General features: G+C 36.0%; 2 protein-coding genes across 3 annotated transcripts in view; one reads left to right on the top strand and one right to left on the bottom strand.

Moving 5' to 3' along the window:
- Positions 1-18,908, bottom strand: part of LOC136031390 (protein bric-a-brac 1-like) — a 120,738-nt gene that overhangs the window by 35,213 nt on the left and 66,617 nt on the right. Inside the window, exon 2 of the mRNA XM_065710924.1 lies at positions 3,967-4,172. The gene's annotated coding sequence lies outside the window, so the exon portion shown is untranslated. The remainder of the gene's footprint in view (positions 1-3,966; positions 4,173-18,908) is intronic.
- The window catches only part of LOC136031389 (ethylmalonyl-CoA decarboxylase-like), a 39,614-nt gene that overhangs the window by 2,330 nt on the left and 18,376 nt on the right, over positions 1-18,908 (top strand). For both annotated transcript variants that reach the window (XM_065710921.1, XM_065710923.1), the window contains exon 2: positions 10,390-10,608. In XM_065710921.1, coding sequence (XP_065566993.1) covers positions 10,395-10,608 — 214 coding nt within the window. In that variant the 5' untranslated portion in view covers positions 10,390-10,394. The remainder of the gene's footprint in view (positions 1-10,389; positions 10,609-18,908) is intronic.

Raw genomic sequence — 18,908 nt, 5'->3', positions numbered from 1 at the left:
TCAAAGCGCTTGGACGGCAGCTACCCCCCCCTCACACACACACGTTGTATTTTCCCGAAAAGTACCTGATAGAAATTTTGAGACATCCATTTGTAAAAAATAGTCCAAAGATCGTAGACAGCGCAATTGTGTTGCCTAAATAAAGAGTGATCGGGCACAATGCAGTTGTTTTTTTTTTTTTTATACCAGTGCACTTCGTATAGAAGAAATTGTCGTAAAAACTTCAAAAGGGGCTCATTCGATTGGAAACTGTAAGTTCTATTGCCTTTTCTAATAGTTGAAAGCGATTGGAGGGAAACCAGCCTCCCCCCATGCCCATCGTCTCCCCAAATACATTCAATCAAACTTTTGAGATAGCTACTTTGTTCAGTGTGGTTGAAAGGCCCAGTCATTATGTCTTTGAAGATTAACCCCCTTTCCCCCCAGGGCCCTCAGAGCAAGGAATGCAAGTTGTGCCCTGGGGGTATATACGTTTTTTTTGGAAAGGGTGGTCTCATAAATTTCGGAAGGAGCTAATTGGATCGAAAATAAAAATTTCTACCGTCCTTTTTAATAGTCCAAGGTGATAAGAGAGCAACTAGCCCCACTCAACGTCTTCTTTTGCCCAAATGGATCCGATAGAATTTTGTTCAAAATAGTCTGAAGATCATATAAAAAGGCCTTTGGGGTTGAAATAACCCCTCAGAACCTGGAGACAAGGACTGTAAGTTATGCAAGTAAAATGGGTGGTTGTGTAAACTTCTGATAGGGCTCCTTTGATTGGAAATTGTAAGTTATAGTGCTCTTTTTAGGAGTCAAAATTGAATTGAGGGTAACCAACCCCCCTCCCATGGCCATCATTTTCCAAAACTAACATCCAATTTTGAGACATCTAATTTCTTCTGCATTGTTCAAAGATCCTGTGATTATGTCTTTGGGGACGTAATTCCCCTCACAGCCCCAGAACAAGGGCTGTAAGTTAGGCAATTCGTTCACTGTTTACATACAGTACATGCTATTGAGAGAGCTATGCTTGCTTGACCTTTATTTTCTAAAAAAGGGTATCCAAGGTGGCCTTTCAGAGAAGTAGTGTGGAAATAAAGCAAAACACGTTATGTGTATACGAGTTTTGAAAAGGCTGTAACCCAGGAATGCCTGAGTATATTAATTTTGAACTTTGAGGAAATGATAAGGGAGATGATCAATCAACGAAAAGGCAATTTGTGCATGCTACTACTAATGCTGCTTCCGCTGCAACATTTATTGCTACTACTACTACTATTGCTACTTCAACTACTACAGTAGTAACCCCCGGATGGGTCCAAGCAGGTCCATATCCCTTCTAATCCCTGTCTGGACACTTTTTTAAAACACGAAACAGAATGGGGATTCTCAGAAGCCGTCATCTACATAACCAAAGTCATAGATGTAGATACTGTTAACTAGAGTTATAGATGGTCAAATGTTTTGCTTCCAACAGCACAATTTTTAGCTTCTAAGCAGTTTTTCATTGATTTTATGACATTTATGTCTGATGTATGAATTGAACGTGAGACCCATCATTTCCTATGGTAAAAGAACGACACATTACTAGACTGAGTTAACAAGTTATTGATGATATTATGTTCTTAGAAATATATTCTAGAAAACCAATTTGCTGTTTTTAGGACATTGGCCAATTGATGTTAAGCGTCATAATATCGTAGCAAGTTATTTGTGCAACTGATTTCTCAATTGGATCCTTTGTAAGCGTTATCAATGAACTGTTTCCGGGCACCTCCTTTGCCATCATTCCAAAAATATGTATGCCATTGTGATTTGAGATGATTATTGGAAAGACACATTCTATTTATGGTTACTGAAACTTATTTAGATCTCCCAAAAAAACTGTAATGACTACAACCAGCCACATATCATTTTTGCAATGTAATATTTCTGAGCACATTGGTTTTCCATTACCGGAACTGAGCATGAGTTTGGGTCCCCAAATTCCCATTCAGGACCAAATGCCTTCTACCAGAGCACAGAGTCCCCCTACATGGCCCCAATGCCCCCTTCCCCTGATTTTGTCCGGATTTTTAGGGGATGACTTTGATTTCTACAGTTTGGTCTTGATGTTTACGAGTTCGTCGGGGTTTCTATGTATTGGACATGATTTTTTAGAGGTTGGCCATGATTTCTACACTTTGATCTTGATTTCTATGGTTTGGTCTCGATTTCTATGGTTTGATCTGGATTTCTAGGGTTGGCCCTGATTTTTATGAATTCGTCAGGATTTCTATGCATTGGCTACGACTTCTATGAATTCCCCTGAATTTCTATGCATTGGTTTTGATTTCTATGAGATTTTTCTGGATTTCTATTGATCGGCCATGATTTCTAAAGTTTTGTCTTGATGTCTTTGGTTTGGTCTGGATTTTCAGGATTTACCATGATTTAATGAATTTATGTTGATTTAAGTGCATTGCGTATGATTTCTATGAATTTTTTTGGATCTCTGTGTACTGGTCATGATTTCTATGGGGTTTTTCTGAATCTCTATGTACTGGTTATGATTTCTATGGGATTTTTCTGTATTTCTATGGCCACGTCCTGATTTTTACAGTTTTATCTTGGCGTCTTTGGTTTGGTCTGGGTTTCTAGGGTTGACCCTGATTTTTATGAATTTGTTTGGATCTCTATGCAATGCTTATGGCTTCTATTAATTCATTCAGAATTTTTAAGGTGAAATGTAACAAAACAGAAGACACTATGAAAAACTTTTAAGGTAAAGACGCTGAGACAGAGAAAGACCCAGCCAGACACACAGGCACGGAAAGAGACAGGGACAAAAACAAACACAAACATACAAGAATAGGCAAGCACATAGTTAGAAACACAGGCAATAAATCAAGGATTTGTCTTGCAACTGGCCTGTTTCAGGAAAATGTTTGATGTTAAATGCTAGAAACAAGCTTGAATCAGGAAATGTACTATGAGAAACCTTCATTGATTTTGAAAATAAAAGGGATTTTTAACAGGCTCATAGTAGAATTGGGTATGGCGTTCTGATAATGAGGTTGATACAGACAATTTGAAATGATTTTTGCGTAAATTTGACTGGTTTCTAGCAAATGGTTCTTTGAAGTGAAAATTTTTTGGAAGGGTGCCAGAGGACGATAAGTTGATAAAATTGGTAAGAATTACAGATATAAATCAAGGATATGCCTTGAAACTGGCATGTATTATGGTAACGTCTGATGTTACATGCTAGAAAAAAGCTTGAATCACAGAATTTACCCTGAGAAACTATCATTGATTTTGAAAATTAAGGGGATTTTCAACAAGTTCATATAAGAATCAGACATGGTATGCTAGTACTGAGGTTGACATGGACAACTTGAAATTATTTCTTCGTAAATTTGACAGGTTATTAGCAAATTGTTGAGTCAAGTAAATATGTTTGGACGGGAACCATTGGGCAATATTTGGGATTTTTTTGTTCACGACATCAAGTTCTTTGTTCACATCCCTACTGCCGTCATCTATTAATTTACATTCATAGATGGCACCGTTTTTTTACTTTCCTGCCTAGGTGCTACCATCTTTTTTGCTAATCCCATAGATGGCAGCACAACTGATTTTTCATTTAGGTTACAATATCTTAACTGAGTTTATTTTGGGCTCAGTAAGTGTGCGCGAGGATTTTGAAGATGGGAAATAGCATCAATGTTCCAATAGCCTGAGAAGTTTATCTCGCACAAAAATTTAGTTTGTAGCGTCAAATCATGGCGAAAAGCACCTCAAAGTCTTTATTAGGCTGAAAAGAATGATGGGGAAATACCATTAAACCCACCTCTCAGAATCAGCGAGCAAGCCCCCAACATCCTAGTTATTTCTCGCTTTTGTCAGTCTAAACAAGAATATACATTAGCTTAAAAAACAATATGTTTTTTACCACACCAATAAATAAGATTTATGAAAGAATATCAAAGAATTTACACTTACGTGAAGGCTGGCATCGGTGTCGTCTCGCGCAGAAGGTTCGGGAACTTCAATTTTATAGGAATCAGGTTTTGAAACCCCTGCGACTTCACAACCTTGCTTGTGGAGGGCAGAATGCTCCTTATTCTCGCCGCTGTGCGTGGTCGATGAAGGTCCCACATCGCATACCCTTGTTTTTTTGGGGAAGGAACTTTTTGCTCTGAATTTTCCTTGAAAAGAAATGAAATTTTAGTTTTTCATGTAGTGAAAAATACAGCTTATTTGATCATTTATGGAAATAGCTTTTATAAAAAGGACATATATGGCTAAAATATATCTTATTTTTTTAGCGTTCAGAAATAGCCTCATTGCTCCCCCACCAACCTCAATGGGGTCCACACATAGGAAAAATGTGGCAATGATACAAAACTATGGGGGGGGGGGCAAAAATTGGCAAATAACGCGCAAACCCTTTGCTGTAAGAGGAATTGAAAGTTTAATAGGGTTTGAAGAGACTTTGCTAAGGGGGTAAGCCGAAAATAGGGTATTTAACAGAAATTTTTAAATAAGCAAATTACATAGATCGTAAATATTTTTGTTCCTCGATTAAATTTTGCTTCCATTCTCTCTATAACAAGCAATAGTAAAGGAAAATATGCGCCCCTTTTTCACGATTAAGTAGCAGTGAAAATCTATATTGCCCGCTTAAAATGGAAATATTTAGAATTTTATATTGTCCTCCTCAAAAATCGTTAATTATTTTTAATTATAACTCGTCAATTTGATCAAGAAAATGGTTCTAAATTACGAAACGTTCGTAATATCAGAACCGATGTTTTTTTGCAAACATTTAACCCTATACCAAAATGGTAGGGCTCACGGTAATTAATGTCTAACCCGAATAGGATGCAGGTGGTTACCCAATTGGGAGCTGTCAGAATATGTAACCAGTAATAGAAAAATGCGCTTTAATATGGAACATGTATTTTGTGATAAAAATTAGATAGACTTATCACTGAGAGAACCGTATAGAACCATAGTAGGTGAAATTTGGGTACGCGCAACTTTTTTTAATGGGAGAGGGGGGGGGGGTTATATAGAAAGAGACTCACTAGCATATAAGCAGAAATCTAATTCTTCTTCAAATTTCTATAGGCATCCATTTTAGAAAATCTTGATGTGTCACTTTGAATAATCTTATGTAAGACTGATGATGAAATTCGTTCTAGTACCCGTTTTTACGCCCCCCCCCCCCCTAGAGACAATAGAAAATTATCCGGTTCTCGTCAGAAGAATAGTAGACTACGAGACGCTTATGTTTCCTGGATACAACGGTACACCCTATGTTTACCAACCAGCCTTTGTTCCATGAAAATCAAAGATTTCTAGTCTGTATAACGGTTCTGGTGATAGAAAACGGTGAAAAAATCCCTTGTTTGCTGACACGAAATGACTGTGTGTGTAAAGCATGAAAATATTCTGTGATGAAGAATGGCGACCATGTCCTTACTTGAGGGGGGGGCCTGAATGTTTTTTCCGGGGCCTCGCAGGTTTTTTAAAAATCAAAGAAACTATTTGGTAACAAGCAAACTCTATTACGTAAGAGCCAAAGAAGTCCTGATTTGGTAGGGTCCCTGAAGGTTTTTCCCTACGCCCTTAGTTTTTCAATCATAACGATCAAGGAAAACAGGATTTTGTCGGGTCCTCAAGGTTTTTCCTGCCACTCGTAGGTTTTTTAAGAGGAAACAATCTTTATTATACAACAAGCAAACCCTATCACATAACAACCAAAGAAATCCTGATTTGGAGGACCCTTGCAAGTTTTTTAAACATTCCCTGTTACATAACATGCAAAAGTAAACATTCCATATTACGTAGGTGTACTATTCCGTTACAGGTGCGCTATAGTATTTCACAAGACCCAGCTGCGCGTTATGATGTCTTAAGGGACTAGTAGCTCCATCTGTACACCCCCTATGGGTGTCGTGGAACCTACAGGGTGGTCACTACTGTAGCCCTGGTTTATCCTTACTGTAGTCTTATTTCTACTCTCGCTTCGTAATTGTTAATTTTTTCTCTCTTTTCATTTTTTTTGTCGTCATTCTATTCTAAACCCTAGTTTTGTTCTTTTAGGCAGTATTTACTTCACTAGTCTTGGAATGTACTCTTTAACCCTCCTGTGCGTACTCGTAATTTGAAGGCTTTCAAGAATGCAAATGTTTTTAGCAGCTGGGAGTGCTAATAAGTCAAACTCACGTCTTCTAAATAATCAACAAATCATTTTCACTGATGGCTTTATTCTATAAAGCTCTGAAAAGGCTTTGTGAGAATTCGGAAAATATTTTGAGTTACAGCACTACTGTAACAGCGCTGGGGGATTTGTCGATTAACTATATCCGCACCACTATCGCAATTTGCTAATATGCTTTCGCTAAATTAGGGAAGAGTGAACCATCCTTTATAATAGCAATCCTCATTGCGCGCCTCTTTCTTTAACACCAAAGCTGGTAGTGTTCATAATTATAAACCCGCAGCTATCAGACAATATGGTCTTAGTCTGAGCCCATGCGCAGAAATATCATTCGGGTGTACACACCTTTAGAAAAATATACGAGTAGGTGAATTATGCGGAGATGTCGCATAAGCTGAAGCTGAGGGCACTACCAGTAAGATGGTAGCAGAACATTATGTTCAATAATGAAAGAGATCATTGGCGATTTCCCAAAGCTTAAATCCGCTTCTGAGAATTTCACTCCCTATATTCCGACACTAGACAATATTTCACTGTTCTGGACCTCAGTGAAACGGCGACTTACAAATATGAACCCAGCAAATTAAACAAAACCAAAAAAAATGGACATGCCAAATACTTCTTCCAGAAAATACTCTAGAAGCTATCAGATTGGACTGCAACTCCTTATAAGGGTAACCCCACCCTACCTCCTATCAACCTAAATTGAGATAAAATATTTCGTTCTGGTGAACAAAAATGATAAGAATCATCTCCCAGAGAGGTTCATTGGAGCATGAACAGCTGAAACCATAACTGGAGCCCCTGGTCAGGTTTTGTTGAATGTATTTTTGATTGATGTCTCCATTACAAGGATTTACAGACCCCGTTTACTTCTTTCCAAGAGAGGCCCAATCCATTCCAGACTTTAAAGGCATAACTAGGACATCAAAAATTAGTTTCAACTCATTTTGGTTATCGTCAATAACCTCTTTTGTCAAATACCCTTATGACTAGAATTATGCATCCCTCACTACTCTCTTACCCCTCGTCCCATAGAGGCCAGACTAGGCCCTAACCACCTAAAGACGCAACTAAGGCTCTAGTTGTTGCCTCTCATCTAGGCTGACTCAGATTGAGCTACCTTTTCGTAAACAGGGTTGCTATCACGGTCAGTTGCTAAAGTGCTAAAATTACCAAATTTTGCGTGCTACACAACGATTTTCGGTATTACGGGAAAAAAAATTGCGCAAGCCGCGACACGCGCGTGGTCCGTTCGAGTGTATTTGGATTAGTTTTAGATCAATTTTTTCATCTTTTTATGTATGGTTGTTTCAAACTTCGCATTAATCTTTCGGAACGAAGATGGCAAAAAGGCGATCTCGATTATATCAACTTTGCGCCAATCCTTGGAAACAAATCCAGGAAAAAGGCCCTCCGAGCTTTTTGTTAATTCCTCCCTATTTTTTCAAAATCTTCCTTATTTCATCCAAGAAAAAGAAAAAAAAGTAGCAAGAAAGTACTACTAATCGGATACTTTAATGTAGCACGTACTAAAGTGCGACACATAATGAAATTAAATAAAAAAACAAGTTTTTTCAACTGAAAGTAAGGAGCGACATTAATACTTAAAACGAACAGAAATTACTTCGTATATGAAAGGGGCTGCTTCCTCATCAACACCCCGCTCTTTACGCTAAAGTTTGACGCTTTCTCTCAACTCTTCTTTTTAAAACAGTAAAAAACTTTAGCGTAAAGAGCGGGGCGTTGATGAGGAAGCAGCCCCTTTCATATACGAAGTAATTTCTGTTCGTTTTAAGTTTTAATGTCGCTCCTTACTTTCAGTTGAAAAAACTTGTTTTTTTTTTATTTAATTTCTGAACGTTTTTGAATCAATGCATGTTTTGATTTTGGCTCTCCGCAGAGAAATAATTAAAACGAAATTTGCATTTTTTTTTTTTTTTTTTTTGGCTAAATGGCTTTCTCATAATTTTGATCGAATGATTTTGATAAAAAAAGAGCGGGGGAGGAAGCCTAGTTGCCCTCCAATTTTTTGGTTAATAAAAAAGGCAACTAGAACTTTTAATTTTTTACGAATCTTTTTATTAGTAAAAGATATACGTAACTTATAAACTAGCTTACGTAAAAAAATTTTTATTCTCATGTTTTTATTACACATATGAGAGGGTTCGCCCCCTCGTCAGTACCTCTCTCTTTACACTAAATCTTAAATTTTGGCCCAATTCATTAAGAATGAGCCCTGAATCACAAAAGCCGTAGAATAAATAGTTGACATTACTAAAAATACTTTAGCGTAAAGAGCGGGGTATTAGGAGGAGGTGAGACCCTAATATGGGTATTAATTTCTGTTCGATTTAAGTTTTAATGCTGCTCCTTACTTCCAGCTGAAAAAACTTTTTCATATTTATTTTTTCATTGTTTTTTTTTTAAATAATGCTAGTAAATCATGCGCTCCATTCATGGAAATTTTCTTCCCCCATGACAAATTCCTCGATGAAAAGTTCCCCAGTATATCCCCCTCTTTTCAATCCCTCCCCCCAACCAAAAAATCCTCCTGAAAACACCTGTACACTTCCCAATAACCATTACTATATGAAAGCACTGGTCAAAGTTTGTAACTTGTAGCCCCTCCCACGGTGACTGTGGAGGAGTAAGTCGTCCCCAAAGACATAGTTATAAGGTTTATCGACTACGCTGAATAAAATGGCTATCTCAGAATTTTGATCCGTTGACTTTGGGAAAATAATTAGCTTGAGAGGGAGCCTAGGTGCCCTCCAATTTTTTTGGTCACTTAAAAAGGGCGCTAGAACTTTTCATTTGCGTTAGAATGAGCCCTCTCGCAACATTCTAGGACAACTGGGTCGATACGATCACCCCTTGAAAAAAAAAAAACAAAAAAAAAAAAACGAATAAACACGCATCCGTGATCTGCCTTCTGGCCAAAAATACAAAATTCCACATTTTTGTAGATAGGAGCTTGAAACTTCTACAGTAGGGTTCTCTGATTCGCTGAATCTGATGGTGTAATTTTCGTTAAGATTCTATGACTTTTAGGGGGTGTTTCCCCCTATTTTCTAAAATAGCACAAATTTTCTCAGGCTCGTAACTTTTGATGCGTAGTACGAAACTTGATGCAACTTATATATTTAAAATCAGCATTAAAATGCGATTCTTTTGATGTAGCTATTGGTATCAAAATTCCATTTTTTAGAGTTTTGGTTTCTATTGAGCCGGGTCGCTCCTTACTACAGTTCGTTACCACGAACTGTTTTATAGTGGTAAAATAGCAATTTCGTGCTACAGATGGCAACCCTGTTCGTAGACGCTCTGATGACAACAATTTTGGGATCCTTTTTTCTTTCAGAGGTCTGATGAAATAAAACACTAGCTCATTGTCTGCACCAAGATTATTTTGTATCAGAAAAAGTTGTCAGATAGATAAATTCTACTAACACTACCAGACTGGTATTGGTGGCACTATGGACTGACCTCTACTGGGCAATCTCTCCCAGCTAAAGCAGAGCTTGGAAGTGCGTGGAGATTACGCATTAGCATCTCCAAACAATCCAACAAATGATAATTAATTAATAAATCGAAAATAATTTTGTTAGTAAATAAAAAAACTGTTAAAATTTGACCTGGAAATTTTGCGTGAGAAGGAGGGGAGGCTCTAGTAAAAAAATTTCCCTGGCCACTGGAGAGGCCAGAACCACCTCTGAAGAATGAATGGACTTCTTCTGGAATTAGGAATGACGGACTCTAAAATTCATTATTTGCTTTATATGTACTATGGGAATCAATTTCATTTTTTAAAGAATGTATTGCAACTAAGTGCAGCAGCAGACTTAGTTAAAATAATGATTGTCGAAATCCTTATTGAAAATCACATTTGAGGCTTAGGATAGCAATCGAGGAAGCTTATAGCAAGCAGGAAAGTATTTTATGCCTATTTTAAAATTCCTGGCAAAATAGTATGCGTCTTATGCGAGTAGTATTGTAGCAAAGAATAAAATGTTTGTTATTAAAATATAAGATTTATTGAGATACACCTTTTACGCTATGGACTACGCAATAGAAAATTACATTTTTGTATGAGAAGCTTTATGACAATTTTGGTACTTTTTTTCCCAAATTTGTTATCGTGAAGTATATGCAATTAGCTACTAACAGGTTTTTATCAATACTTCTCTTTTCAGGCTAAATGCTACAGATAAGGAAACTTGTGTCTTACAAATATTGTGTAATGACAAGTTTTCGAACATATGCTGCAAATCCAATTTCTGAAAAACAGATAGATGACCTAAGACAATTTTTTCTCGGATTTCCCGGGGGATCTGTCGACTTGAAGAAAGATGAAAAGTCGAAAATTGCCTACATATTTTTAAATAACCCCGAAAGAAGGAATGCTCTGAGTGGTAAGCTAGTACATATTTATAGTGGACCAAGAAGACAATTTTCACTAGCTCTTTGCATTTGTCCCCTAATCCTTGCCCTCTGTGACTATTCATGGAGTAGTAGCACGCAACAATTAAAAAAAAAAATATTAAAAAAATAATTTTATAATTTTACTTAGAAAAGCATGGAATAACAGCAATACATGTTTATTACCGAAATTATTAGGAGGATTATAATAGGAGGATTTAATTAATAGACTTCAATGTTTTTCATTTTATCTTTTACATTATATTAAGACATTCACAAGTCCGCTTAATTTTAATTTTCTTTCGGACTTGCTTTTAGGTCATCTTTTCCATATATTTCGATTCTTTTTTGTATAGCAAATCTGCAAAAGTCAAAATTATTTTTTCCTATGCCAGAAAGTATTCCCCAATTATATAAGATTTTGATTGATTGTATATACTCGGTCTACCATGGCAGCAAGGGGGCGGGTTTAGAAGAAAATGAGCACAAAAAATCTGTTCGCCAAAAAAAAAAGTGTGAGCTTTCCCCGTTTTTGATTCCCCTCCATAAGAAAAATAGTTGCTGAAATTGGACTTACTCATATTTTTCAACCTCCATAAAATATTCTTTGACAAAGAGTTCGATATTACTAAAACCGATTTACGAGTCTACACGATGTCTTATTTATTTCAGACGTTCCTTTAGGTTACGTTTTTCACTCATTTACAAATTTTTTTTCGTATTGGCCTTATTTTCTTGAATTAAGTGTCTAATAAGTTACATTCTCATTAGGGGCCTCCCTCAGACCACTCAGCGTGTCGCAAAGTGACGGATAGGTGAATGTCCTACAGATATGTAGGATACCTCCATTGCATAGGAGGCGCGGACAAGGAGGGACCTAGTCCCTTGGAGTCCATAATAGAATCTGGGGCACTTTCGCCGGGGCACTTAAATGAGCATCGGCACTGTTTTTGTTTTTATTTCTGTTTCTGTTTTGGTCTTACCTATTTCAGTTTCTGTATTTTCAAAAGAAAAAGAAAAAAAAAGAACAGAACGGAAAACTGGAACAGGACATCTGTTATTGTTGGACCTGTTTCTGTTTCTCTTTTATTTTTGTTAGCCTGTTTTTTCCGTTTCTGCTTGTTTACTGGTTTTATTTTTTTTTTCGTTTAACCAAGTGCTTGCGTTTAATCTATTGTCAAAGCTTGCTACCTTGCTACCTTCACTTTTGTGTAACCAATGGTCTCAAGTCCTGGAGAAAAATTGATATAAAGCAGGTTGTTGCACGTGTGTCTGATGGTGATGATGACGAACTAGAAGAAGGTTCAAGTATAGAGCAAGAGATCGATGCAGACGAGGATTATCTACCCGATGTCAAAAATGAGGATATTGCTTATGACGCGTCTGATATGAATGACCCTGACAAGTTATATGAGGAGAGTACATGTGATGAGTGGACTGAAACTACATCTGATCTGGAGGCAGCACTAGAGACATAGTTTTTACTCTATTTTATTTGGTTAGCTCTTGAAACTAATGCTTTTTCAGCTAAGAAGAAGCTCTTGTACAACTACAAGGCATCCTCTGGAGATTGAGGACCTGTTGCTCAGTGCTAACTTTAAAGCTAGACCAAGACAGAGCCAAAAGTTTGCAGTATCGTTGCCTTAGATCTTAGAACAAAATAAGTGACGTTGGGGAAGTCAAGTTCAAGTCAGCAGAAAAAGTGGGTCTAGTGAATTATCAGTGTTTTTTTGTAACTAATTTTAGACACCATGGATGCATCAGTAGCTGCAACCTAGTAAAGAGCAAATCTCGATCTATAATAAACGAAAAAACATGTGTTTTCGGAAAAAAATTCTACGCAAAAAAACTATTTGATGCTGATTCACCAATGTTAATTATTACCTTCATTAAACTTCAATGCTAGTCTTAACACAAGAGCAAATTTCCCTTATTTTCGAAAAGAAGCCCGAAACCTCTCAAAAATGGCATTAGATTGAAATAAAAAGCACACTATTAAAATAACCATGCTTGAAAACCTCTTAACCGGAGGCATACAGTTTCCATCCCAAAAACCCAAAAAAAATTTTTTTTTTAGCCTGGATAGTGCAAGTAATCCAATGTGCAAGAACAACTGATGGAAAAATCGAAACAAGAATGTTTCTGAGCAACAAGTTCAAAGTTTGAACTTCGGTTTGTTTTCCATTTCATTCAAAGCTGTTATGCTTTTGTATCAAACAGTTCGTGGTAACGAACTGTAATAAGGAGCTTTGTGGGTCAATAGTAACCGAAACTCTAAAAAATGAAATCTTGATAATAATAATAGGTATATCAAAAGATTTAGCTTATTATGTTGATTAAATAAAAAAAAAAGTTTTTTTAACTGAAGTAAGGAGCGACATTAAAACTTAAAACGAACAGAAATTACTTCGTATATGAAAGGGGCTGCTTCCTCATCAACGCCCCGCTCTTTATGCTAAAGTTTGACTCTTTCTCTAGATTCTTCTTTTTAAAACAGTAAAAAACTTTAGCGTAAAGAGCGGGGCGCTGATAAGAAAGCAGCCCCTTTCATATACGAAATAATTTCTGTTCATTTTAAGTTTTAATGTCGCTCCTTACTTTCAGTTAAAAAAAACTTGTTTTTTTTTATTTAATTTCTGAACGTTTTTGAATCAATGCATGTTTTGATTTTGGCTCTCCGCAGACGAATAATTAAAACGAAATTTGCATTTTTTTTTTGGCTAAATGGCTTTCTCATAATTTTGATCGAATGATTTTGAGTAAAAAAGAGCGGGGAAGGAAGCCTAGTTGCCCTCCGATTTTTTGGTTAATTAAAAAGGCAACTAGAACTTTTAATTTCTTAGAAATCTTTTTAATAGTAAAACATTTACGTAACTTATAAATTAGCTTACGTAAAAAAACTTTTGTATTATCATATTTTTATTACATATATGAGGAGGTTCGCCCCCTCTTCAGTACCTCGCTCTTTACACTAAAGCTTAAATTTTGTCCCAATTCATTAAGAATGACCCCTGAATCACAAAAGCCGTAGAATAAATAGTTGAAATTACTAAAAATACTTTAGCGTAAAGAGCAAGGTATTAGGAGGAGGTGATCCCCTCATATGGGTAATAATTTCTGTTTGGTTTAAGTTTTAATGCTGCTCCTTACTTCCAGCTGAAAAATTCTTTTTCATATTTATTTTTTCATTTTTTTTAAATAATGCTAGTAAATCCTGCGCTCCCTTCATGGAAATTTTCTTCCCCCATGACAAATTCTCGATGGAAATTCCCCCAGTATACCCCCCTCTTCTCAACCCCTCCTCTAACCATAATCCTCCTGAAAACGCCTGTACACTTCCCAATAATCATTACTGTATGTAAGCACTGGTCAAAGTTTGTAACTTGTAGCCCCTCCCATGGGGACTGTGGGAGAGTAAGTCGTCCCCAAAGACATAGTTATAAGGTTTTTCGACTGCGCTGAATATAATGGCTATCTCAGAATTTTGATCCGTTGACTTTGGGAAAATAATTAGCGTGGGAGGGGGCCTAGTTGCCCTCCAATTTTTTTGGTCACTTAAAAGGACACTAAAACTTTTCATTTCCATTAGAATGATTCCTCTCGCAACATTCTAGGACAACTGGGTCGATACGATCACCCCTGGGAAAAAAAACAACAACAAAAAACAAACAAACAAATAAACATGCATCCGTGATCTGCCTTCTGGCAAAAAATACAAAATTCCACATTTTTGTAGATAGGAGCTTGAAACTTCTACAATTAGGTTCTCTGATACGCTGAATCCGATGGTGTGATTTTCGTTAAGATTCTATGACTTTTGGGGGGTGTTTCCCCCCATTTTCTAAAAAACGAAAATTTTCTCAGGCTCATAACTTTTGATGGGTAAGACTAAACTTGATGAAATTCATATATTTAAAATCAGAATTAAAATGTGATGTAGCTATTGGTATCAAAATTCCATTTTTTAGAGTTTTGGTTACTATTGGGCCGGGTCGCTCCTTACTATGATCTGTTTGAAATAATTTCTGTTTGTTTTAAGTTTTAATATCACTCCTTACTTGCAGTTAAAAAAAAAACTTGTTGTTTTTATTAATTCCCCGCCAAGAATGGGCTTCTTAGTGCCAAATGGATTGTCGCGAAGAAAAGTACCCCACCACCACTTTGGTACCGATTCTGCGAAGAAAGTGGTGGACAGGGATTTGAGAAAAGGATGGCAGCAAGAAGAGACTGGAGAAAAAAACCTCTAGCGCACAGTTTTCTCATTTGTTTGAATTTACGCCCTATATCAGGAAAAAAACCTGGTTGTTTGTGATAGTGGCGTAGGTTGGTAATAGCTGTATATTGTATCAAAAAGATAAATTTATTATTGCCATATTTGTCAAATTTAAAGTAATTATAACAGAAAGTGTACTTTAAGACAAAATTTCCTAAAATAAAAGAGTTTGAAACATTTTTCAAGATAAATCCGATTCATGGGTATTCTTTAAGCTTTATTTTGTAAATTAAGTAGACGAATTTCATTATTTTATTATATGACATAAAGAGTGTGAAAACTTCCTAAGATATTGCAAATTTTAATTATAAAACTATAATATTGTTTGAAAATGTCCATTTTACTGCATATTTCAAATTTTCTTATTTACTGCGAATCTTAGCAGTAAATATCTTCAATGTCGAATCATTTAAGCAGTGAAAAAGGGGCCATCTTCCTCACTTTCCTTTGAATTCAAATGTTGCACACACACTTTTTCTCCCGCACTACACAATTATAACTAAGAAGAGTTAAATTGCTTCAGATCTTATACGTCCATTTTCGAAAAAAACACCATCTATGCATAGTACGTTTAATATTCAAACGCTAAAGGTCAGATATCTTCTGAAACCATGGCTTAACATCCTCTTCCCAATCAGGTGAAGAAATTAGATAACATCAAGCAATAAAAACAAACGTTAAAGAACTCGAGTAAAGATCAGTATTCTTTCAGGTTGGCTGATAATAGCTTTTCTTCGACAACTTTCAATCAGTTCAACCTTTCAAAAATTGTTTAAGGACAACCAAACTCAAACCTCTTCGAATACGTGCAAATACCTGATTAGTTTATACATTTTTGTGTAACTGGGTAAACCATTTCAATTTTTTAGTTATACGGTATAAAAGGAACCCAAAATACTCAAAATCTAAACTTAAAACATGTTTCCTATCGCTTATGAAATTTTAATCATAAGACCATTCTATTAAAATAATGAAGATAAAGTGAATAAAGGACTTCAAAAGAAAGTATCAATAATTTGATGTACTAATTAAGGGACTGGATACTCCTAGCTGATACTAGATTACAATGTATTTTAATTTTGGAATTACCAGTAAAATTATATAGTTTGAGTTTCAGAAGTTTAAGAGTGAAAATTACATATAAAAATTACAAACTAAAAGGGGGGGGGAGATTATACTATACATAGAGTAGAATAACGTGGTTTCTCTACCCCCATTCCTTCTAAATACATACTCTCTAAGTAGTTATCGGGTTAATTTCTTTTTCACCGTTTTAATCATCTCTTTATCGTTGAAAAAACATTTTCTCTACAAGAGTTGTATTTACTTCCATACCCTGAAACCTGATTCATTTTCACACCCTTCACATTCCAGATGAGTTTCTAACGATTTAGGAATTTTTCTCTCTTTCATATCTTTTCTACTGCCGTATTTAAAACCTTATCTTAGATTAAATAAATAAAAAACATGTTTTTTTAACTAAAAGGAAGGAGCGATATTAAAACTTAAAACAAACAGAAATTACTTCGTATATGAAAGGGGCTGCTTCCTCACCAACGCCCCGCTCTTTACGCTAAAGTTTGACTCTTTCTCTCAACTCTTCTTATTAAAACATTACAAAAACTTTAGCGTAAAGAGCGGGGCGTTGGTGAGGAAGCAGCCCCTTTCATATACGAAGTAATTTCTGTTTGTTTTAAGTTTTAATGTTGCTCCTTACTTTTAGTTCAAAAAACGTCTTTTTTTTATTTAATTTCTGAACGTTTTTGAATCAATCCATGTTTTGATTTTGGCTCTCCGCAGAGGAATAATTAAAACGAAATTTGCATATTTATTTTTTTGGCTAAATGGCTTTCTCATAGTTTTGATCGAATGATTTTGAGAAAAAAGAGGGGGAGGAAGCCTAGTTGCCCTCTGATTTTTTGGTTAATTAAAAAGGTAACTAGAACTTTTAATTTTTTACGAATCTTTTTATTAGTAACACATATACGTAAGTTATAAATTAGCTTATGTAAAGAAGTTTTGTATTCTCATGTTTTTATTACATATATGAGGGGGTTCACCCCCTCGTCAGTTACTCGTTCTTTACAATAAAGCTTAAATTTTGTCCAAATTCATTAAGAATGACCCCTGAATCACAAAAGGGGTAGAGTAAATTGTTGAAATTACTAAAAATACTTTAGCGTAAAGAGCTGGGTATTAGGAGGAGGTGAGCCCCTCATATGGGTAATAATTTCTGTTAGTTTAAAGTTTTAATGCTGCTCCTTACTTCAGCTGAAAAAAACTTTTTCATATTTATTTTTCGATTGTTTTTTTTTTAATAATGCTAGTAAATCCTACGCTCCCTTCATGGAAATTTTCTTCCACCATGACAAATTCCTCGATGGAAAGTTTCCCCAGCCTACCCCCTCGTCTCAATCCCCCCCCAACCAAAATATCCTCCTGAAAACGCCTGCACACTTCCCAATAACCATTACTATATCTAAGCACTGGTCAAAGTATGTAACTTGTTGCCCCTCCCACTTGTAGCCCATCTCAGAATTTTGATCTGTTGACTTTGGGAAGATAATTAGCGTGGGAGGGGGCCTAGGTGCCCTCTAATTTTTTTGGTCACTTAAAAAGGGCAATAGAACTTTTCATTTCCGTTAGAATGAGCCCTCTCGCAAAATTCTAGGACAAATGGGTCGATATGATCACCCCTAGGAAAAAAAAACAAAACAAACAAACAAATAAACACGCATCCGTGATCTGCCTTCTGGCAAAAAATACAAAATTCCACATTTTTGTAGATAGGAGCTTGAAACTTCTACAGTAGGGTTCTCTGATACGCTGAATCTGATGGTGTGATATTCGTTAAGATTCTATGACTTTAGGGGGTGTTTCCCCCTATTTTTTAAAATAACGCGAATTTTCTCAGGCTCGTAACTTTTGATGGGTAAGACTAAACTTGACGAGACTTATATATTTAAAATCACCATTAAAATGCGATTCTTTTTTGATGTAGCTATTGGTATCAAAATTCCATTTTTAGAGTTTTGGTTACTATTGAGCCAGGTCTCTCCTTACTACAGTTCGTTACCACGAACTGTTTGATTCCAAATATATAAGATATATTATGTTCAGTATATTATTTTCAGTTAAAAAAAGTTTTTTTTAAACTGAAAGTAAGGAGAGAAATTAAGACCGTACGGAAATTATTTCCGTGTATGCAGGGGGCTGTCCCCTCCTCAACGACTCATTCTTCACGCCAAAGATTGCCTCTTTGTCATAACTCTACTTTTTGAAGTAGTAAAAATCTTTACCATAAAGAGCAAGGCGTTGAGGAGGGGACGGCCCCTTTCATATGCGGAATACTTTGTGAGACTTATCGGTTATATAATAAACACTGGAGAATTTGTCACGCGCTCATAAGACAAAAACTAGTCAAGCAACTTCTTTAAAGAGACATTTCAATTAGCTCGCAAGGGAAACAGGGGTTTGTCACTCCGTGAACAATATTTCTGAATAGGTTTTTGGAGTTGGAGGGCAAAAAAAGGTACCTAGGTTAGGTATTTAATATCCTGTGCTCTGGGCGGCCCCCTTCTAAAATTCTTTCTGGTAGTTTTCATAATTTTGTTACTAAAGTAATATATTTTCATAATATTTTGTTTTATTTCATTGGCATTAATGAAACTGCACTTTTTAAGTATCTATTGTATTACCGATAAGTACATATCTGCTCGTTTTAATTTTTTATGTCGCTTCTTGCTTTCAGTTTTAAAAACCTTTAATATTAAATTAAAATTTAATTAAAAGAAAAGTTTGTTCCTTTTATTTCATGCTCTTTTGTTCAACATCTTGAGGGGGCAAAAATAAAACTGTGCTATGCCCAGGTCCTCTAATAGGTTTTAGAATCGCTTGTGCAGTTAGGGTCTTATTGTATGCTCATGTAGTTGATTAAAAATAAGATGAGTTAGTGGATTTGGGATGGTCTCAAGGTGGTTTTTTTATGCACGCCTGGGAATTACGGCTTACACTTTGCCC

This window comes from Artemia franciscana, chromosome 9, assembly GCF_032884065.1.
Source record: "Artemia franciscana chromosome 9, ASM3288406v1, whole genome shotgun sequence".
Taxonomy (NCBI): domain Eukaryota; kingdom Metazoa; phylum Arthropoda; class Branchiopoda; order Anostraca; family Artemiidae; genus Artemia; species Artemia franciscana.
Note: the sequence above shows the minus strand (reverse complement) of the source record. Positions and strands in the feature narration are given on the sequence as shown.